Here is a 23681-nt window from a genome sequence, read left to right as displayed (position 1 = left end):
TCGGCCTCCCATTAATACTCCTGCAGGAGGATTGCTGAAATGAGGACCCTTTGATACTTCTAAATTAATCTTTGCACATACAATTAGAAAAAGCAGCTATAAAATTAGACATAATGAGCCCTGGCCGGTTTGGCTCAGCAGTTAGAGCGTCGGCCTGCGGTCCTGAGAGACCCGGGTTCGGTTCCCGCTAAGGGTGCGTACCTCGGTTGCAGTTTGTCCCCGGCCCTGGTCAGTTGTGCGGGTGGCAGCCACTCGATGTGTCCCTTTCACATCGATGTTTCTCTCTCTCTCTCTCTGTTCCCCTCTCTCCCTCCCACTCTACCTGAACAAAAAATGGAAAAATGTCCTCAGGTGAGGATAAAAAAAATAAATAAATAAAATTAGACATAATGAATGGAAAGCATATTTAATTGGTTTCTCAAAGCTTCAAAAAGAGGATTTAAATAAATGGATCAACCTCTGATGTCATTTAGTGGCAACCCAGTCCTTTGAGGTATTAAAAACAGCTGTCCTTTCTTTTTTTTTTTTTTTTTTTAATAATCCTCACCCGAGGATATTTTTTCCATTTTTGGTACAGATAGAATGGGAGGGAGAGAGAGGAAGGGAGAGAGAGTGAGAAACATCGACGTGAAGGGACACATCGAGTGGCTGCCACCCGCATGACCAACCAGGGCCGGGGACAAACTGCAACCAAGGTACATGCCCTTAGCGGGAACCGAACCCGGGTCTCTCCAGACCGCAGGCCGACGCTCTAACCGCTGAGCCAAACCGGCCAGGGCAGCTGTCCTTTCTTTAAAAGGGGAAGATCATTTGAAACTTGCTTGACTTGTCAAGGACAGATACAAAAAGTAAGTGTCTCCCTTTTTTGTTTGTTTTGTTTTTGTTTTTGTGTCTTCTTATCCCAACTGCCAAAACAAAATGTGGATCCAAATTTTTATAAAAAATTTTTTATTAAAAAAAAAAATTTTTAGTTTTAGTTTTTCCTCAAAGCTAAGGTCTCTTAGCATGTGTCTATGCATGTATGTTGTAAATGTGAGATCATTTTTATACCTCTGGATGGTATTTTTTAAATTAGTTTAATAAATTAAAATAAACTGATTGTAAGACAAGTGGTTTTAGGGATTGAATATTCTAAAATTCTCAGAAATATAGATACCAACTGAAATGCTTTTTAAATTTATGTGATCTAAGGTTAGTCCTTAGTAAATAAAAGCTACTATAAGTTTGTTGGTTTAAGTAAAACAGACATATCTTTCAAGTTACACATATTAGATGTAAAATTATATTTTTATTTAAAAAATTTTTTTCTTTATTGATTTTAGAGAGAGGAAGGGAGAGGGAGAGGGAGAGAGGGATAGAAACATCGATTGGCCGTCTCCAGCATGCACCACACTGGGGATTTGGCCCATAACCTGGGCATGTGCCCTGACTGTGAATTGAACCCGTAACTTCTTGGTGTGTGGGTTGACGCTCAACCACTGAGCCACATCGGCTGGGCGTAAAATTATATTTTACCCAGGTTTTACAAAAATAAGTCCATGTTAATAACTAATGTTGATGTCTATGAAATATGCTTCCAGAGGTTATAAAATGTCTTCATAAATTGGCCCAGTTAAAGAATGCTAATTGCTTACTTCTTAGTTTTCATTAGAAATTGAGATTTTAAGGTTTAAAATATCAATATATGTAGAAATAACTTTGTGGTGTTTCCAGAAGAACCCTTGGAACACCTTCAAAAGATGTGTGTGTGTGTGTGTGTGTGTGTGTGTGTGTTAATGTTAAATTGCATAGGAAGCATTGTAAATAAATGATCAAAAAAAAACTTTAGGATATATAGTATGGGTAAACAATGGTTGTAAATTCAACAAATAGTTCGGGTATAGGAAACCCAAAGCAACTGCTTGGTTCTTTTGGGCTCCCTGACAACCCCATTTTTTTGTTTTTACATTCCTTTATACATCACAGTGCATTTAAGCTGGACTTAAATCAGATGAAGGAACTATGAGCTGACATTATTGAAAGGAGATGTCTTACACTATTGCCAACGTTTGATCAAGTCACTTTAAGAGAATGCCAAATAGGTAGCTGCTTCCTTTCACAGAGAGCTCCCAGGGTACAAAGACTTTAGAGATCACTGACTGCTACCTGCAGATTCTGTTTATTGGAAAGGACATCAAATAAAATACATTCTCCAGCCTTATTTATTGTAAGGGACCATATCAGGTGCCTGAGAATGACCATCTACCCTGACTGACACTTGCCTCCACCTACGACAGGCACCAAAGACTCTTCAAGGACAAGAAACCACCAATATCAGAAGTGGACAGTTATCCCAAGACATCATCAACAAGGCCTGTATACCTACAGATTGATGTTGAACTCAGAAAATTATTTATCTTTACCTGGCTTCTAATGATATTAGTCATTATAATAGTTATACTTGTTCTTTGGATTTTTCTACATATTCCAACTATTAATGATTACTGAAGATGTATAAGATAACTTTTAATCCTCCTTTTATGGTTTATTTAAATGTTATGCTAGATGCAAAATATAGAAAAATGAGAAAGGTGACAAAACTCTGATCATGCTAGTTCACAGGATAGAAATGACCTAGAGTGTTTGTGCAATGAAGGCCATGAGACCTTTCAGCTTTCCATTTACATGCCCTTCCCCTTTGGAAAATGTGACAAGATGATGTTGATATTGAGACTGAGGAATGAGCCTTCCTAGCACTGTGAGACCACACTATCTGACCAAAAGGTTGGTCGTCAGTGCATCCTTCAGATTGACTTATGACCAAAAGGGGGAATTGTGGATGAAAAAGGAGCTCTGTAATAAATCTGACTTAAAGCAACATCACAGAGTGATCTGATCATAATTTTTTTTTTGTCATAAATAAGTTTTTATTGATTTTTTTAGAGAGAGAAACGAGAAGGAGATAAAGAAACTTTGATGGGCTGTCTCCTGCATGCCCCCCACTGGGTATGGAGCCTACAACCTGGGCATATATGTGCCCTGACCAGGAATTGAACCAGTGACCTCTTGGTGCATGGGTTGATGCTCAACCACTGAGCCATACTCACTGGGCTGATCATAATATCTTAACTGGGCAGATTATGGTGGGTAGTCATACCCTAGGCCTATAAAACGTTTAAGCAAGCCCTGTTCATTGTTCTTGTGCATCTAGGTTAGCACACCTTTGAAATGACAGAAGTAATCCTCTTTTCCAGACCTCCTTCCCACCCTCAAGGAAGAATACAATATATTTTTTTCTTTATTGATTTTAGAGGGAGAGGGAGCGAGATAGAAATATTGATGAGAGAGAACACCGACTGGCCGCCTCCAGCATGCCCCTGACTGGGGATTGGGCCCACAACCTGGGCATGTGCCCTGACTGGGAATTAAACTGGTGACCTATTGGTGCATGGGTCGATGCTCAACCACTGAGCCACACCAGCCAGGCTAATATTGTTAACTGTCCTGCAATCCAATCAGAGATACCCCTCCACCCCCGACACACACACACACACACACACACACACACACACACACACACCTAGATTTCTTCCACCTTCATGTAATCTTCCTTACATTCCCTCCTTAACTCCAAATGTATAAAAGAAACTGCAAAATTTTCATTCTCCAGAGCATTTGAGATCTTGCTTCCCAGAAACTGTCAAGCCCTAAAACCACAATGTCACATCCTGCTATGTCTCAATTCTTGAGTCATACAGGAAGGTGTCTTCTACTTCTCTTCCTAGTCAGTGGTTCTGGCCTCTAGGGTTGATGGAGGGAGGGAGCTAGGGAGATTCCATCTTTCTTCTCTTCAAATCTGAGCATTAACACACCTATTATATTAACACATCCTTACTACCAAGAGTTTGGTCATGAATAGAGAGTAAATTTATTCAAAGATTAAATTATTTAAAGCAACCACAGTAATTCCTTAGGTTCTGGGTCTCTGAATTGTGCTATTTTGGATATTGAAGGAATGATGCAACATCTGTCTAAGTAACTAGAGGCCATTCTTACCTGAAGCAATCATAATTAGCTACTCAGGTCTTGATTCAAAAACAAGTATGTTTCACCCAGCTGGTATGGCTCGGTGTGGCTCAGTGGTTGAGCATTGACCCATGCACCAAGAGGTCACCGGTTCAATTCCCGATCAGGGCACATGCCCAGGTTATGGGCCAAATCCCCAGTCGGGGGCACGCAGGAGGAGGCCAATCGATGTTCTCTCTCATGGATGTTTCCATTTCTCTCTCTCCCTCCCTTTTTCTCTAAAATCAATAAAAGGGGGAAAGAGTATGTTTCAAAAAGGTGGCAAAAACTGATTATCACCCTACTAACATTTAGCTTGAATAAATTCATCAACTGGTAGCCAAACACCTTGTAAGAGTTAAACAATTTGATATGAGTTATTCTTTGAGTCATAGATTCTTAAAAATCTGGGAAACCAGAAGGCTTCCAGTGAGCAAATCATTTTAAGAGAAAGGAAATGGTGATCTGGGAAGATCCCATGAGTCACAGTGTAAATGAAGTGTGGACTAAAAAGAGGCTCTAATAAATCTGACAAGTTCAGTGACAAAGTAACCTCACAGGGTGATCTGATCATAAATTACTAACTGGGAAGGTCATGGTGGGTAGACATGCCCCAAACATACGTCTTCTTTAGTATACCTATGCCTCAAGCAAGCTCTGTCCATTGTTTCTGTGCTTCTGGGAACACACCTTCGAAATGCCACAGTAATTCTTTTTCAGACCCCTTGGAGGCATGGCCACACTCAAGAGGGCACATAAACTTAACTATCCTGTAATCCAATCCCTGCCTTGCTTTCTCCCACCTTCATGTAATCTTCCCTATGTTCCCCCCTTTATTCCACATGTATAAAAGAAATTGTAAAACTGTCATTCTCGGGAGCATTTCCTCAGTCTGTTGAGATCTTGCTTCCAAGTGTGTCATCTGTTTGGCTCTGGCAGGGTTCATAACAGCCACCCCAAGATGTGCCTCAGTGTTATGTGGACTGTTTTGAGGTAAGGGCAACTTTAGCTGCACTCAAGAGAAAGTTCTGCTGCTCCCTTAAACCCTAGAAGAACTTAAATTAGGGGCCCTTCCTATAAAAGAAAACCTCTTTTGACCTATCTATAGTGCAGGGCAAATCTCTGTTTACTAATCACCTGCTCTCCTTATCATCCTGAAATGACCTTTTGAAGCCTCAAGGCACCTTACCTCATTCCTAGCTCAGAATGTCTTTTCTACCCATTTCCTTTTCTTTTTAATCCTCACCTGAGGATATTTTTCTGTTTATCTTCAGATAGAGTGGGAAGCAGGGGGAGAGAGAAACATCAATGTGAGAGACACATCGACTGGCTGCCTCCTGCATGACCCCTACCAGGGCCGGGACAAACCACAATTGAGGTACGTGCCCTTGACTGGAATCAAACCCATGACTCGTCCATGGGGCTGACGCTCTAACCACTGAGCAAAACTGGCCAGGGCTCCCTCTCTGTCTTTGACTCTCTCATGTATGTGGGGTTCCCATACATATGTATGTAATTAAGTTTGGTTATTTTCTCTTGCTAACCTGTCTCATGTCTATTTGATTATTAGACCAGTTGAAAGAACTTGAGGGTAAAGGAAAATTTCTTCCTCCCCCACAACTCAAATAAACTCCAATAAACCTGTAACATTTTTCTACAGGTTTGGATGTTCTTATGTCAACAGAAGTTACAGGAGAAAACTGGGATGTGTTGGGAAGAAAAATTTTCTCTACCTTTCAAGATTCTTCTAACTGATCCAATAATCAAATTGACATGGGACAGATTAGCAGGAGGAAAACAAAATGTAATAACATGTATACCACATGTATACATGATAGAGACACAGGAACACTGAGTTCCACCAAAATGGCAGAAGCCGCTACCTTAAAGACCATCTTCAGCTAAAGACAAAAGATGTTGGATGAAGAGTCAGTTATAAGAGTTTACCAGGAAAAGCACAGTAAACAAAGCTAAGATTGTTATGAAGATTCAAGTCTGTACCTTACATTAATAGTGAATGCAGGCCTGCTACAGTGAGGGAGATACCCTTACAAATATAAATGTCTTTTACAGAAGATAACTTCTACTTGGCTTCTCCCATGCCTGCCATTTCTTAAAATTAACCACTCACTTCTTCTGCCTCTGACTTTCTTTGTATAGAGAGAAAGACAGAAACATCGATGAGAGAGAACATCGACCAGCCACCTCCTGCATGCCCCCCACAGGGGATTTGGCCCACAACCTGGGCATGTGCCCTTACCAGGAATAAAACTGGCAGTCTCTTGGTACATGGGCCGATGCTCAACCACTGAGCCACACTGGCTAGGCATGTGACTTTCTTTCTAAAAGGCCATGGCAACTCTCTGAGCAGCCCACCTGAATCTTCTCTTTGAGTGTACTTTTGCTTTGCGTGCTATAAACTTCCTCTTGTGCTAAAGTTATTGGCTCTGAATTCCTTCTTCTCCGAACTCAAGAACCGAGAGCTGATTTTACAGCTAACAGAAACAAGTTAATGGATCAATTCTAGGCAATATTTATTGGCTGATAACATCACTTCTGGTGGAAGCATATACTGCTACCTATGAAGCAGAGTTGCCAGGAAAAAAAAAAATTGAACCTAAATCTGACCAAGGATCTAGATCAAACTACCAATTTACAGGAAATACAGAGGACAAAAGAACATGTCATAGGTTGACTATGGATTCGATCTGCAAAATCCAAACTGAGAGATTCTGCAGACATATGACCTAGTTTCTTCTACAAATAAACTGCAAGGAAGAAGGAAATAACAGAGGACGGATCTATTTAAAGGACTTAAGTTCTATATTGATTGCTCTCTCTTATTTGGATTGCAACTCAAACTGTAACAAATAGACATAAAAAGTACAAGTTAATGGGACAGGGTGAACACTAAAAGGTGTAAGGGCAGATACAAATTGAAGGCTTACTTGTTCCTACTGAAAATAAGGGAATAGACTTCTTTCCTCCCTTTGTTTCAGAATTTTGTTCTCTGTCCTTTTCAAATATATGTAAATCTTTATAATGACTAAATGAGCACCTTGCCAGTCTCACAACTCAAGAATGTTTCCTCAAGGATCTGGGAACCATCTTTTTGAATTGCAAACACCTAGGGCACCTGACTTCCCAGTTCCTGTGGGAGAATAACAGGGTAACTTCTGTGGGCACAGGTGGTGGGTGCCTTGCTGCAATATGCACAACTACCTCCTGTGTGAAGATATGAAAAAACTGTTTTCCCTCGGATAAAGCCAATCAACTAACATAGGAGGCCACTCCAATTTCCATAAGTTAGGATGGGCTAAATGTGACAAAAGATACTATCAAGGCCCGTTACTGGAGCACTACTTATCATTTATCTTGAAAACATTTAGTGCCTTGCACCTGCCTGGCTATATAAATGGGTAAGATTTATTTATCTGTGCAATCTCTTAGCAGATTGTCTGATTCAATGATTATTCAATATAAACTGTTTTCTTTTTTTTTTCTTTTTTTCTTTTATCCTCACCTGAGGACATTTTTCCATTTTTTGTTCAGATAGAGTGGGAGAGAGAGAGAGAGAAACATTGACGTGAAAGGGACACATTGAGTGGTTGCCACCCGCACGACCCAACCAGGGCCGGGGACAAACTACAACCGAGGTACGTGCCCTTAGCGGGAACTGAACCCGGGTCTCTCCGGACAGCAGGCCGCCTCTCTAACTGCTGAGCCAAACTGGCCAGGGCTAAACTGTTTTCTTTCTCTACTTTGTGGAGAGGTTTTCTAAGTTGGAAGATTTTTTTTTAAATTGTATTTCCCCAACACTGGGTTTTTGATATTAAATTATTTTAGGTGTGATAATAGTATTGTGGATAAGCTTTAAAGAATGTTTATATTTTGAAGATAAATAATGAAATATTTACAGATGAAACAATATGATGTCTGTGATTTGCTTCAAGAGGTATGGAGGTAGGGTGAAAAACACTGCTGTGTACTGATGATTGATGGTGGGTGATACATGTATTAAATTCATTATGTTACCATCTCTACTATTGTTATATTTGAACACTTCCATAATAAAAAGAGGCTACATGGAAGCCAGCTGGTATACAGGTATGGAGCTGGGAGGGGAAAGAGGTGTTGGAGACGAAGCTCTGAAGGCATCAGCATACAGGTGATAGGAAAGCCATGGAAATGGACAATGACAACCAACACAGCAGAAAGCAAGAAGATCAAGGACAGAACCCTGAGGAACATCAACATGTAAGGGGCAGGAAGCAGAAGATCTAGCAAAGGAACCTAAAGAGTTAGAACCAAAAGAGAGCAGAGCCAGTTTCAATAAGAAAGGAATGGTTAATGTTTCAAATAAGGTGAATGTTGCAGTATCCACTACATTAGAAAGTAGCAGGTCTCCGACCTCAGCAAAACCAGTTTCACTGCAATGATGGCCCAGGACACCAGATTACAGCAAGTTGACATGTGAAAGGGCAGTGGGGAAGCCAGGATGGTGGCTCTGAAGAGAAACAAAGAAGGTTACATAAGGCCAAGGGGGTGGCAGGTAGATACAATTAATTATTGAAGGGACAGGTTAGTAAAGAGAAATTGAGAAACAAGGGGAGAGAAGGGATAACTGCAGGAACAAGGACCCTCAGAACGAAGGAGGGTATGGGATACTTGTCCAATATCTAGTCTTCCCTTTTTCTGCGGAGATAGGAGTTTTAGCTGAGAGCATGACATTTTATAAGAGAGACTAAATTCACCTTTCCTTGTAACTGGGTGTGGCCATGTGACCTGATGGGCTCAACAGGATAAGCAGAAGTGTCCTGCAGCAACTTCTTGAAAATATTCCTTAGGGGAAGGCACAAGTTCTCCCTTTGCTAGCTTCTTTGTTCATTTTGCCATCCTGCTGCCAGACTGAGGCCGCAACCACCTCGGACCATTAGATACAGGCCTTGCTGGCAGTGGTAAGAATCTAGGTCTGAACTTCCAGGAACAAAGCTGCTAAACCAGCTCTGGATTTCTCTCTAAACTCTGTTCACTGGAGAATGAAATGAACTATTTTTCTTCAACTTCTCCTATTTTGGGCTCTTATCATGTGCAACTGCTCCTACAATACTGTCATGTCCCTAAGAGAAAAAGCTACAACCTCAAGTGACTTTCCTTATTCTTCATACATTTCTATTCCAATTTACTTTTAAATATTCCTTTTTTTTATATTTTAAATTGTGGTAAAATACACATAAAAATAACCATCTTAAACCATTTTAAGTGGTCTTCAGCATATTTATCATCGTTCTGTAACTATCAACACCATCCATCTCCAGAACTCTTTTCATCTTGCAAAACTGAAATTTTGTACCCGTTAAACAATCTCTCTCCATTCTCTCTCCACCGTCCCTGGCAACCACCATGCTTTCTGTCTCTATTAACTTGACTATTCTAGGTACTTCACGTAGACTCATACAACATATATTTGCCTTTCTGAGACTGGTGTATTTCACTTAGCACAATGCTTTCAAGGTTTACCCATGTTATAGTATATATCAGAATTTCCTTCCTTTTTAAGGCTGAATAATATTCCATTATATATATGTACCACATTTCGCTCATTCACTCATCTATCAATGGGCACTTGGGTTGCATCCACCTTTTGGTTCTCACTGATAATGCTGCTATGAACATGGGTATACAAAGACACTTCGAGACCCTACTTTCAATGTTTGGATATATGCCTGGAGTGGAATTGCTGGCTTGTATTTTCACTTTTTGAGAAACCACCATTCTGTTTTCCACAGTACCTGTACCATTTTACATTCCCACCAAGTGCACAAGGGTTCCAATATCTCCACATCCTCACCAACACATTTTTTTAACACTAACCATCCTAATGGGTATCATAATTGCTTTTAATAGATTTGGAATAACACAATAGCAAGAGCCTAGCACCGTGTCTAGAACATGGTAAATGTTAGATACTGAACAACTTGAAATATAAGATGTAAGTTAAATTATTTGCTGCTTTTATACGCAGGAAAGATATGGTTATATTGAAATCTGTCTCTAATAGATTTGCCTATATTCAGGCACATCATCAGTGATGTCAGCTTTGGCTAAGCACTAGCAAATTACTAATTCCAGAAGAGGTTCCCCACACTCCAAAGAGAAACCGGTGCCCATTAGCAGTCACTCTCATTCCCTCTCTGCCCAGCACCTGGGAACCACTAATTTACTTTGTTTCTATGGATTTGCCTAATTTGGACACTTCATATAATGCGATTATACAATCTGTGGCCTTTTGTGTCTGCCTTCTTTCACTTAGTATAATGCTATTTCAAGGTTCATTCATTGTATGGATATATTACATTAAAAACATTTTTTTTTATTGATTTCTTTAGAGAGAGGAAAGAAGAGAGAAACATCAACATGAGACAGAAACATTGATCGGCTGCCTCCTGCACGCCCCCTACTGGGGATCGAGCCCACAACCCAGGCATGTGCCCAGACCGGGAATCAAACAGGGACCTCTCAGTCCATGGGACGATGCTCAATCCACTGAGCCACACCAGCCAGGCTATCACATTTTTCTTAAAACAACTCAAATCTCCCATAAAAACCCAGATTTCTGGCTTTTCTTGAAAAACCAAAGATAAAAGAGTAGAAGGCCCTCCCCTTCCCACATGACAACCACTGGCTAGAGCCCAGTAATAGCTTTTTCCTTGAACACTCCAGGCACCTTTCTAACTCAGGGTCTCTGCACTTACTATTTCCTCTGCCTGAAATGCTTTTCTCACAAATAACGCACATGGTTCCTTCCCTCACCTCCGAAGGATCGGTTCATATGACACCTCAGTGAGGCCTCCCCATCTACACTACAATGCTTACTCTACCCCCATACTTCCCATCCCTTATTTTCATTTACTCTATAGCACTCATTACCATCTGATACATTATGTTTTACTTATGTCTACTTCAAATCACCCCTCATTAGAATGAGAGTTCTATAACAGGAATTTGTTGTATTCACTATTGTATTCTCAGAACCTAGAACTTAGTAGTGCTTAAGTTGTTGAATATAACAATTAGTGAATGAACATGTTATAATTTTTAGTGACTGAAAGCTGCTCCTAAAAAAGAAAAAATAAATCTAGAAACGATGTTTAAACAGTTTTGATGCATACTTTATATTAATTCACATATGGAATTCAGTGAGTTCTGTGTGTGTATACACACACACACAGTCCTATAATCACAACTGCTTAAGATATAGAACATTTAAAATAATTCACAGTAACATTAAGGTAGGTCTGTTTGCTGCAGGTAGGCCTGGAACTTGAAAATATCCTTACTTAAAATTTTAGGCTGCTGTTTTCAGAAGTCATATTAAGAAACATGATGGTTCAAAGATCAAAGCACCAAGAGAACAGATAGTTTTTAAAACACAAAGGGACTAAAATATAATCCTAAATTAACTAGAGGACAAAGAAGCTATAACCTAATGAGTTATATTAACTTTCAAAGACATTGTGTAAAGTACTAGGGAAAAAAAGCAAACAAAAGAACAAGAATTTACTACCAAAGACCTGGAGAAAGTTGTCTTTGAGGATTTCAGTCCAAAATTTTGTTTCTATTTTTTTTTTTTTTTTTTTTTTGAGAGAGAGATGTGTTGGATTTGTTGTTCCACTTATTTATGCATTCATTGGTTGATTGTTGTATACACCCTGACTGGGGATAGAACCCACATCCTTGGTATCGGGACGATGCTCTAGCCAATTGAGCTACCCAGCCAGGACTCAAATTTTTGTTTCTCATTGGAATTTGTAAACTCTTTTATCATCAATTGGGATCTTTAAGCTTCAGGCAACAGAAATGTGTTCTGGCTGATTCTAGCAAAAAAGCAATCTGTTTAATTTGTGTAATTCCCAGAATCTTTCATTAAGAAGGCCCTAATCTGGTTTAAAGGCCACTCTGCCAGAAATTATGGCCCCAACAGTCACACTGCAGGACAGTACAGTGAAGACATTGCTGCTGTCACCGCCACTAGTAGGGAAAGGCACTGGTAGCTTGCATGGCTGACCCCACTGACACTGGACAGAAGCTACTGCCCAATTGCTGCCATCACTGTCCATCACAAAATGAGTTCTTTGCTGCCCCTTCTTGAATTTCAAATCAAAGTTTAGAATGGGTGCTTCTGTTGGTGGAGCCTAGGTCAAATGCTCATAATTCTAGCTGAAATGAAAGCAAGATGGAAATAAATCTAAAGAGGTAGATGAGGGTCAAATTATGGAGGACCTATTCTATTGGTTGGTAAGTGTGGAACACATGCCATTAGTGGTTGAAGGACAAGTACCACAATGTAAAATTATTGAAATGAAAATTAGAAAGATATAGCTAGCATAAGCATGAGATCTCATTGTTTATTGTAGGGGCAGGTAACATTTTAAAGTAGGAAGCTTTAGACCCAATGAAAAAATAGAAACCAAGATAAATATGGCAAATTAGATGGTATATCACTCTAAATTTTCTCCTCCTACTTTTTTTTTTTTTTTGAAGACTATGTGACCAAAGTCTGCAGATAGAGATCCAGGAGTGTGCCTAGGCAAGAATTCTTACCTTTGCCTGCTCATTCTAGAGGACCCAGGATCATCTTTCTACTGTAGGAAATTTCATAAGCAGTGCCCAGCTGGTAAGGTATCCTATTCATGACCAACTGTGGAGGCAGAAGAAACTTCTCTACCCTCAAGTTTCTTTCAGTCATATACTCTTCCAAAAAATTGAAGAAGGAATACTTCCTAATTTTATGAGACCAACATTATGCTGATACCAAAACTAGGCACCCCCACCCCCCTACACACACACAAATTACAGGCCAATATCTGATGAACATATATGCAAAAATCTTCAACAAAATACTAGCAAATTGAATACAACAATACATTTAAAAGATAATGCATCGTGATCAAGTGGGGTTCATTCCAGAGATGCAAGGATGATTCAACATACACACATCAATTAATGTGATACACCACATTAAGTGAAATAAGATAAAAATCATATCTCATCAATAGATGCAGAAAAAGCATTTGACAGGATACAACACCCATTTATGATTAAAAAGCTCAATACAATGAGTACAGAAGGAAAGTACCTGAGCATAATAAAGGCCACATACAACAAAACCTCAGTTAATATACTCAACAGTGAAAAACTGAAAGCTTTTCCTCTAAGATCAGGAATAAGACAAGAATGCCCACTTGTGCCAACATAGTTCTGGAAATACTAGCTAGAGCAATTAGGCAAGAGAAATAAATAAAAGGCATCCAAACTGGGAATGAAGAAGTAAAACTGTCACTGCTTCAAATGACATGATTCTATATAGAGAAAACCTTAAAGACTCCACCCAAAAGACTATTAGAAACAATAAACAAATACAATAAAGTTGCAAGATACAAACATCAATATACAAAAATCTGTTGTGTTCCTATATACTAGGACAAGAAATGAGGAAAACAATCCCATTTGCAATAGTAACAAAAAGGGTAAACCATCTAGGAATAAATAAAAGAAGTGAAGGACCTACTCACTGAAAACTACAAGACACTATTGAAAGAAACTGAAGACACAAAGAAATGAAAAGATATTCCCTGTTTATGGATTGGAAGAATTAACATAGTTAAAATGGCCATATTACCTGAAGCAATATACAGATTTAATGCAATCCCCATCAAAATTTCAATGGCATTTTTCAAAGAAATAGAACAAAAAAATCCTCAGATTTGTATGGAACCACAAAAGACACCGAATAGCTAAAGCAATCTGGAGAAAAAAGACCAAAGCTGGAGTTATCATACTCCCTGACTTAAAATAATACTACAAAGCTACAATAATTAAAACAGCATGGTAAGGGCAGAAAAATAGAGACACCGACCAATGGAATAAAATTGAGAGCCTAGAAATAAACCCACATATATATGGGCAACTAATTTTTGACAAAGGAGCCCAAAACATACCACAGTGAAAGGAAAGCCTCTTTAATCAATGGCATTGTGAACATTGGAAAGCCACATGCTGAAGAATGAAACTAGACTGTTATCTGACACCATATACAAAAATTAACTAAAAATGAAAGACTTGTATATAAGACATGAAACAATAAAATACATATAAGAAAATATAGGCACTAAACGTATGGACCTTAGTCTCAGAAGGTGTTTTTGTGACCTTGACGCCAAAAGCAAGAAAAGTAAAAGCAAAAATAAATTAAGGGGACTGCATCAAACTAAAAAGCTTCTGCACAGCAAAAGAAACCATCAACAAAACAAAAAGGCAACTAACCAAATAGGAGAAGATATTTGTAAATGATACCACCAATAAGGGACTATTATACAAAATATACAAAGAACTCATATAGCTCAACAACAAAAAACCAAACAATTCAATTAAAAAATGGGCAGAGGACCTGAATATACATATTTCCTAAGAAGACATACAGATGGCCAACAGATATATGAAAAGGTGCTCAAATATACTAGCTATAGGGAATATGAAAATCAAAACCACATTAGGTATCACTTCACACCTCTTAAATGGCTACTATCAATAAGACAAGAAATAACAAGTGTTGGAGAGGATGTGTAGAAAAGAGAACCCGAGAAGGCAGGAGAGGGGCAGGAACCAGGAGGAGAGGATCAATGGAGGAAAAAAGGGAGAACATCTGTAATACTTTCAACAATAAAGATAAATTAAAAGAAAAGGGAACCCTTGTACAATGGTGGTGGGAAAGTATATTGGTGTAGCCGCTTTGGAAAACAGTATGGAGGTACCTCAAAAAATAAGAATAAAGCTACCATATGACCCAGCAATCTTTCTTCTAGGTATCTATCCAAAAAATATGAAAACACTGCCCTGGTTGGTATGGATCAGTTGGTTGAGCATTGTCCCATGCACCAAAAGGAAGCCAGTCTGATTCCAGGCCAGGGCTTGCAAGCTGGATCCCCAGTAGCAGGTGTGCAGGAGGAAGCTGACTGATGTTTCTCTTTCACATCAATATTTCTCTTTCCTTCTCCCTGCCCCTCTCTCTCTAAAATCATCAAGGACATATATTTTAAAAGATTAAAAACCCTTATGTGTAAAGTTATATGCACCCCTATGTTCACTGCAGCATTAGTTATAATAGCCAAGATACGGAAACAACCTAAATGACCTTTGACAAATTATTGGATAAAGGAGATGTGGTACATATACAATGGACTACTACTCAGCCATAAAAAATGATGAAATATTGCCATTTGTGACAACATGGATGGGTCTTGAAAATATCATACTAAGTGAAATAAGTCAGTCAGAAAAAGATAAGAACCATATATTTTCATTCATATGTGGGATATAAAACAGAAAGCAACAAATTAACAAACAAAACACATTCATAGGAGGGGAAGGAGGGTGGGGAAAGGATCAAGAAGGTAAATGGAGTCAAATATATGGTGATGGAAGAAGACTAGCGTGTCAGTGGTAAGCACACAATGCAATATACAAATGTTGTATTATAGAATTGTACACCTGACACTTATGTAATGTTATTTTAACCAATGTTGCCCCAATAAATTTAATAAATTAAAAAATAAAAGTATGGCCTTGGCCGGTTTTTCTCAGTGGTTAGAGCGTCGGCCCTCGGACCAAAGAGTCTTGGGTTTGGTTCTGTGCATACCTAGGTTGTGGTTCTTTCCCAGACCTGGTTGGGGTCATGTGGAAGGCAACCAGTCAATGTGTCTCTCTCACATTGATGTTTCTCTCTCTCTCTCTCCCCCCTCCCCCTCTCCCCTCTACTCTATCTAAAGATGAATGGAGAGAGAAGCATCATGTGAGACAGACACATTGGCCGCCTCCTCCTGACAACCCCGCCGGGGACGAACCACAACTGAGCTCCACCTGAGGTCATCAGTGTTCCAGCATCACCTACAGCCTTCACCTTTGCTCCTACAACTCCAACACCACCAAAATTTAACACAGCTCCACTTGAGGTCACCAGTGTTCCAGCATCACCTGTGGTCTTCACCTCTGCTCCTACAACTCCAACATCAACACTGAAACTTAACACAGATCCACCTAAGACACCACGGTCCCAACATCACTGAGGGTCTCTCCTATAATGCCAGCAGGCACTCAGAAATTTAAGACAGTAGTTGCTTTATCTTCTCCAGTGTAGACAACAGAAACTCAGCCTATCACACCACAGGAAACAATTACAACAAGCTCATCAATGAACTCTTGCCCAACAGGTGGGGATAGCACTGTGACACAGCCTGCAGATGGTCAATGCAATGAAACTCATGTGTGCTTGAAACAGGACCATGGGGGAGCTCCAATAAGGCAATCTACATTGCACTCTCCATTACTGCCCTGACATTGCTCACTATTTTGGCTGCCATAATTACCAAAAAAAATGTATGCGTGAAAAGAAAGGTGTTGCAAATAAGCAAAGAGTCTCAGATGGAAACTTCACAAAATGTGACTGCAGTGCACTACAAAGCAGATGAGATTATCTGCTTTGAGAATGATCTTTATAATGCGAATTAAGACCCAGCGGCTTAATTCAAGGTTTCGTGCCCTTGACTGCGGATGACAATGACCAGATCTCACCATGTCAGAGTTCTTTTAAGCTCCAGGATGATTTTTCTGTCAATTTTTCATGACATTCCAACACGACAGTGATGTCGGTTAGAATATCCTTAGCTCCTCTGTGTGTAGTCAACCTTATTGGTAATAAGTCCTAATTTTTTATACTAAAATTGACTCAATATTTCTAGTCATAGCAGAACTCTCTTCCAAATATGTAACGAACAGAAATGAATTATGCCTTGCTCACCAAGGCTGTCAAGAACAGTGGAATAGGACTTAAAATCATCAAATCTGACTTGGTACTTAAACTATTTCACTTGGAAGCATTCCATGATTATCTCGCTTTTTATCTTGCAACTCCAAACATTACATTTCTTAAGTTATCCAAGGTTTCAAATAAAATTTTAAAAAATAATAAATAAAATAAAGATGGCCCGGGCGGTGTGGCTCAGTGGTTGAGCATCAACCCATGCACCAAGAGGTTGCCAGTTCGATTCCCGGTCAGGGGACATGCCCAGGTTGTGGGCCCAATCCCCAGTGGGGGCATGCAGGAGGCGGCCAATTGATGTTCTCTCTTACCGATGTTTCTGTCTCTCTCTACTTCTTCCTTCCTCTCTCTCTAAAATCAATAAAGAAAAATAATTAAAATAAATAAATAAATTTTAAAAATAAACAAATTTAAAAAATAAATAAATCTGGTCCTCCTTACCCCACCTCCTTCTTAAAAAATAAAATAAAATAAAGATGAATGAAAAAAATATCCTTGGGTGAAGATTAAAAAAAACTATGAAGCTTTAAAGCCAATTAAAAATACACCAAGATAGCCCGGCCGGTGTGACTGAGTGGATTGAGCATCGTCACACGGACTGAGAGGTCCCAGTTTGATTCCTGGTCAGGGCACATGCCCAGGTTGCAGGCTCGGTTCCCAGATAGATGTATCTCTCTCACATCGATGTTTCTATCTCTCTTTCCCTTCCTCTCTCTCTCTAAAAATCAATTAAAAAATATTTAAATATGAAAAATTTGATGGCATATGAAAACATGAGAAGCATGGTTGCATGTAAAAGAGAGCAATAGAAAGACTAAGCAAAGCAGAAATGTAGTCTTAGAAAGAACACTCTGGTGGCCAGGAAGAATGTGAACTGAGAAAGGCAAATTTGGGGCAAGAGATACCACTGGAAAGTTATAGCCAGGTGTGAGAAGGAGAACTAGAGCAATACCACTGCAGAGAAGAACTCTAATCATTTAGGAGGGAAAATCAACAAGACTGTGATCAACAGATATAAGGGTCAAAAGGGAAGGAGTAAAGAACTGGCCTTGAAGTTTGACTTGAGTAACCAGATAATGAATGATAGTATGAAGCAGACAAGGGAAAGGCAGCAGGAGAGGAGAATGAATTGTTGAGTTTGAGACGTGTGAGAGTGAGATGAGTTTACTTAGAACAAAGTTAGAGGAAAATTAGGGATATCAACATTTGAGGGTTGGGAAGAGGATCCCACAAAGGAGTCCAGGAAGGACCAATCAATGGAGAAGGGAGACTCAGGGGAGAGTGGAGTTTTGGCTAACAGAATATTTTAAGAATAAATTGGTAAGCTGAGCAATAGAGGCATCCAGCAAGATAAAAGCTGACAAATTAGTGAGTTTGCTCAAGATAGTTTCAGGGGAATGGTCTGATGGGAACCAGGCTGAAGCATCACTATCTTACAACTAAACTCGTGGTTGCTACCATTCCCTACCAACCACTGAAAGTAAACAGATCCCTGGCCGCACATATAGATCTGTTCCAGATCAACAGCTCATACCTCAGATCCTTATGTTGAAACAATTCTCTCAGGCCCTCTTATTAGTTCTTGCTGAAGCAGACCAGATTCTTGGATCTCAACCAGAGAAATTCCTGTTAGATGGAGCACCAATGGAACAGAAAGAATAAAGGTCCCAAATCTTCCTGAACTCCAGGACTCTTGGCCTGGTCACAGTGGCACAGTAATTTATATAGTTGTGCCAGAGGCTGTCACCTCAGCAAGGTCAAATTACCTTAACTACTATGAGAGAGACCTCAAACTGTTCCTCGTAGTTTACAGCTGTCTTTCCCCACAGAACACACATTCTACTTCTGAAGAGAAAGGGCGTTACCATGGCTGTCAGAGCTAACCGAATCAGGAGCAGAGGCACTACATTTGAGCCTTGTCACGGCAATTGCCTTTCATTTCTCTCAGGTTCTCTCTATATATTCAAATTAAGTGGTTACCTGAGAGAGGAACCACAGTGTGTCCTTACTAAGCCCACACACCAGATCAAATACATTCACTGGAAAAGACGGGAAGTTTAACTGATGCAATGGCAACATTGCCAGCCTGTGACACCACAGCAGAAGGCAAAGAACAAAGGGATTTGTGAAACCTTCCACGGGTCTTCTTTCCCTTGAGATTTGACCCATGCTGCTTTTTTGAAAGTGCTGGAAGGACTTAAGTTATTTTGATACTATTTCAGAATAGAGCATTGAAACTTCTCTGTACTTTTCTCTACCACGTTCCTGGAGATTAGCCCAACCACAGGCTAGAAGTCTGCTGAGTGCCACAATCTTATTAATATGCAGTGAGATTCTATTTTTGACTGCTCACCAGCAGTCTGGCTACCAGTCGGGCTACCAATCAGCTACAGCATAAGAATTAAAAAAATATTTTTCTAAATGAAAGGGAAGACCAAATAAACTGAAGCTTCATCATCACTTTAGGTTGAGAGTTTACAGAGGTATTACAGTGTTTAAGGGAGAACGGCTGCCCCAGGTTAGAGTGGAAAAATACCATGAGCTGGGGCAGGAAAGGTCTAAGAAGCATGACTAAGAGAGCTGTTACAAATGAACCCCTCCCCCTCATTCAGCAGCCTCAGCTGAACACTGTCTCCTGTGTGAGAGGCTGAAAATGATTCTTGTCAGGAGTTTCTTAAGGCAGAATCCAGCAATGAACAGGCGATTCAAACAACGCCAGGCCCAGTTTATCAGATGGGCTGCATAGGTTTATCCAGTATTAAAAAACAGTGATTGCCAGCCCTGGCCAGTTTGGTTCAGCAGTTAGAGTGTCAGCCCGAGGACCAATGGGTCGAGGGTTTGATTTCAGTGAAGGGCACATCTCAGTTGCAGTTTATCTCTGTCCCTGTCACATTGATGTTTCTCTCTCTCTCCCTCTCTGCAGTTAGAGCATGGGCCTGCGGTTCAGAGACACCCAGGTTTGGTTCCGCTAAGGGAATATACCTCGGTTATGGTTTGTCCCCGGCCCAGGCTGGGTCGTGTGGGAGGCAGCCACTCGATGTGTCCCTTTCACATTGATGTCTCTTCTCTTCTCTTCTCTTCTCTTCTCTTCTCTTCTCTTCTCTTCTCTTCTCCCCCCCCCCCCCATCAGAAGAAAAAATGGAAAAATGTTCTCAGGTGAGGATAAAAAAAAAAAAAAAAGGCAGAATGTGTGTGTGTATTGTTTGACCAGTGTGGCTCAGCAGTTTAGCATTGACCCATGCACCAAGAGGTTGCCAGTTCAATTCCTAGTCAGGGCAGATGCCCAGGATGTGGGCCGGATCCCTAGTGGGGGGCATGCAGGAGGCAGCCAATCAATGTTCTCTCTCATCGATGCGTCTCTCTCTCCCCCCCCCTTCCTCACTCTCTCTCGAATCCATGGAGAAAAAAATGTTTTTAATAAAATAAAATAAAAGGCAGAATGTGTGTAGCTGATTTAAAGAGACAGTATCCTTATTTATAAGCGGGAATAAAAACCTCCTCCATTGATTAACTTCCGTGACACATTAAAACTAAATCTTAGCAATTTATCTTTCATCTTTGATGGTGAACTTGGAGAGTAATTAAAATGATTACGAAAGAGACCCTATTGAAGAAGGAACTGCAATTATTTAACACGAAAAGTTTTGAGCATTCAACCCATATGTAGCCAGAGGCATATGAAGGATTCTCAACTCAAGGTGATTTCAGTGACTTCATTATTAGTCTGTATTTTGGAAATGACCCACCTCTGGAATGGACTCAATGACCAGCTGAGGAGGTTTCAAAGCAGGACTGAGAAAGAGATTTGTAACTCACCTAAGTTCTCCATTACCGTCGCTAAGATCTACAGCTTCCTGCCTCCGTGCCTTTTGCACTTACAGCTCTGGAAAAGGTGTGTGACCAGGTCCTAATAGGCATGGAGGAAATGGCCCTTAACACCTACTAGAAACACTTGGTTGGATAAAAGAACTTTCCTACCATAATGGTAATAGAATTTGATGCCCTATTACTAAAAGAAGAGTTCACCATTACCATGTAAATGGCATTTATCTCTGGGCCCCATTGACTTCTGCTTCTGTAAATTTAGAGTACCATCCTAATTACAATACTACAACTTTACTTCTGATTACCTGGGGTGTTTGTGAAAATGCACTTGGCCTGGGTCCTAGCTCAGTGCCAGTAAACCAGACTCTTCCATGAAGGAGCTTAGGAATCAGTATTTTTAACAAGTAGCCCAAGTGATTTTCATAATCAGGAAAGTTTGGAAAACATTAATCTAAGGTTTTGCTTACAGTTATATAAAACTGTTCATCTTAATGAAGAAATGAATGATTTGAAGAGGGAAACTAGCTAGACTGATGAGTCTGGCACCTCATGACTGAGTTAGGAAAGCTAGAATTTTAGGGGGAAAGGTTGACTGTGCAGTTAAAGTTGGAGTAGCATTCTTAGCACCACTTTGCAGTCATCAGCAGCTTGTTCCAGGCCCTGCCTCTCTCTGCCTCCTTGCCTTCCACACAATTTATTGCAACAAGACTTTGTCTGAGGACTCTGATAGATCTTAAGCTGCAGGTGGAATCTAATGGAATACGAGACACTTCCCGTGCACAGATGACACTGCAGTCCCTGGATGTAAGAGAGAAGACTCTGAACTGGTCTGTTACCTCCCTGACAGACATCTCAGATCCCCCACTTACCTAAATTGGAGAGCCTTTTCATCAAGCCAGCTTCTCTTATAGCAGCAGGACCATATTCCACTCCTTTTCTTTTCTGTCACATAAATTACACAGTGAGATGTGAAGGAAGATCATTGAAAATAAGACAACTATAGTTCACAAAATTACTGAAATTTGCTACACTCACTATACAGTAGTTCCCCCCCCCCCATCCCCCTTATCTGCAAGGACTACATCCCAAGAAACCCCGTGGATGACTGAGATTGCAGATAGTTTAATTTATAAATTAGGCATGGTAAGAGATTAACAACAATAATTAATAATAACAGAAAAATTATAACAATAAAATAAGGGTTAGCTGAGCAAGGACTGCGATATCTCAATAGTCAATCTGATAACTAAAAGGGTGGTGCACACAGCGTGGATACACCGAACAAAGAGATGATTCTGGTCCCAGCCAACACAGAGAAGGACTGCTTGAGATTTCATTACACTGTTCACAACAGCATGCAATTTACAACTTATGAATTGTTTATTTTTATAATTTTCCATTTAAGATTTTCGGACCACGGTTGACCGTGGGTAACTGAAATATTGGAAAGCGAAACCAAGGGAGGACTACTGTACTGAGTTCCCAGTAGATCCCTCTGAAAACCTGACACTACCGTTATTTTCACCTGAGGTCTGGTTATTTCAAACACTTGGAGAGACGGAGGGGAAACAACATCGCTGGAATCAAATTAACCTTCCAAGCCGCATGTGTGAAGGGCAAGCAGCAGCCAAGCCAGGCTGAGCCAGGTGAGGATCTGGTGGTTGGGTGTGTGTGGCTGGCAAGGGCCAGATCCCGGGCTTCTCTACCAGTGAGCTCTCCACGACTGCGGGTTTCTTTCATGGAGAGAGAACAAACAGCCCCTCTCGTCCTGCCGCCGCCAGGGGGGCCAGCGCCAATTTCCTTCCCAGTAAATGCTCTGAGAATGAATCTTGAATTCTTAGAGATCGCTCTCTTTAATCTCTATCTACTCAGTTTTACACGGGGATTCACGCCGGTTTCTCCTCCTTCAGCCCCTCCATGGAATCTTCTTCCTCCTTCCCTCTCCTCCATCACCCAAGCGCGACCCAGCACTTTCTCGCTCCTCGGAGGAGGCCGCAGAAGCCCTCCAGCTCGAGGCCCCCAGTCCGAATGGCACAAGGGTGCCTTCCATCGCCTCCCTCCTTCCCTAGTTTCCAGCGGAGAAAATCCCACGTGCTCTCCCGGTGCCCAATGGCAGGAACCCACCAGCTCGTTCGCACTAGGTTTCTCCCCATCCTCTCCTCGCTTCTTCGTCCTTCCCCCCAACCCCCGCGCTCTCTGGTTCGGGGGGCGGAGATTCTGCCCCACGGTGCCCGTCCTAGTTCTCACCTGTCCCTGTGAGAATGGGGCTCCAATCACAGCCACGGAGTGTACGGACTTTTTCAGAACGAAACGCACTTGCGTCGGGAGACGCGAAAGGCTGCTTCTTAGGGACATGATGGGCAGCGCGGGACGTTGCCAAGCGACAGACTGCTCCTCGCGGCTCGCCGGCTTAAGTGAGCGCCGCCGCCCGCAGCTGCGCTTACCTACCCGTGCGCGAGCCGCAGCGCGCAGCCCCGAACGTCACGGCCCCGCCCCGCCCTCCCGGGACTTGCCGCTAACTAGCCCCTCGCACACCTTCCCGCAGGCCCCGCCCACCGCTCCCCTGGGCCCGGACACGCCTTCACTGACGTCATTTCACCCCCTAGCCCGCTCTCCCTCCAGGGAACAAGCCCCAGCGGCCGACGCCAAAAAGCCACTCTAAGCGTCTGGCCAATAAATGCGTGGTTACCCGCACGTGCGTCCCTTCGCGGGTAGCGGTCGGCCCTCGCTGACCACGGAGGGGCTGGCTGGGCTGAGCTTGGTCTGACCCGACCCTAAGTGAGTGCCCTGCCAAGACCAAGCCGGCATCCACCTGCTCCGATCCATCATGAGCTCAAAGTCCGAAAAACGCGCTTACCTTTGGGAATTGAAGGCTAGGAGACCAAAACTAAATCAGAGCTCTTGGGCCAGGCATGTAAATAAAATCCACCTATTT

General features: G+C 41.2%; 1 protein-coding gene across 1 annotated transcript in view; it reads right to left on the bottom strand.

Annotated features, from left to right (window-relative positions):
- Positions 1 to 23194, bottom strand: part of ARG2 (arginase 2) — a 43832-nt gene extending 20638 nt beyond the window's left edge. Inside the window, exons 1-2 of the mRNA XM_036259192.1 lie at positions 22994 to 23194; positions 21616 to 21688 (exon numbers count right to left, since the gene is read on the bottom strand). Coding sequence (XP_036115085.1) covers positions 21616 to 21688; positions 22994 to 23101 — 181 coding nt within the window. The 5' untranslated portion in view covers positions 23102 to 23194. The remainder of the gene's footprint in view (positions 1 to 21615; positions 21689 to 22993) is intronic.
- Positions 23195 to 23681: the final 487 nt, after the last annotated feature.

The sequence above is a fragment of the Molossus molossus genome, unplaced genomic scaffold, assembly GCF_014108415.1.
Source record: "Molossus molossus isolate mMolMol1 unplaced genomic scaffold, mMolMol1.p scaffold_m16_p_1, whole genome shotgun sequence".
In the NCBI taxonomy this organism is placed as follows: domain Eukaryota; kingdom Metazoa; phylum Chordata; class Mammalia; order Chiroptera; family Molossidae; genus Molossus; species Molossus molossus.
The sequence above is the reverse complement of the archived record's forward strand: the minus strand, read 5'-3'. Positions and strand labels throughout refer to the sequence as shown.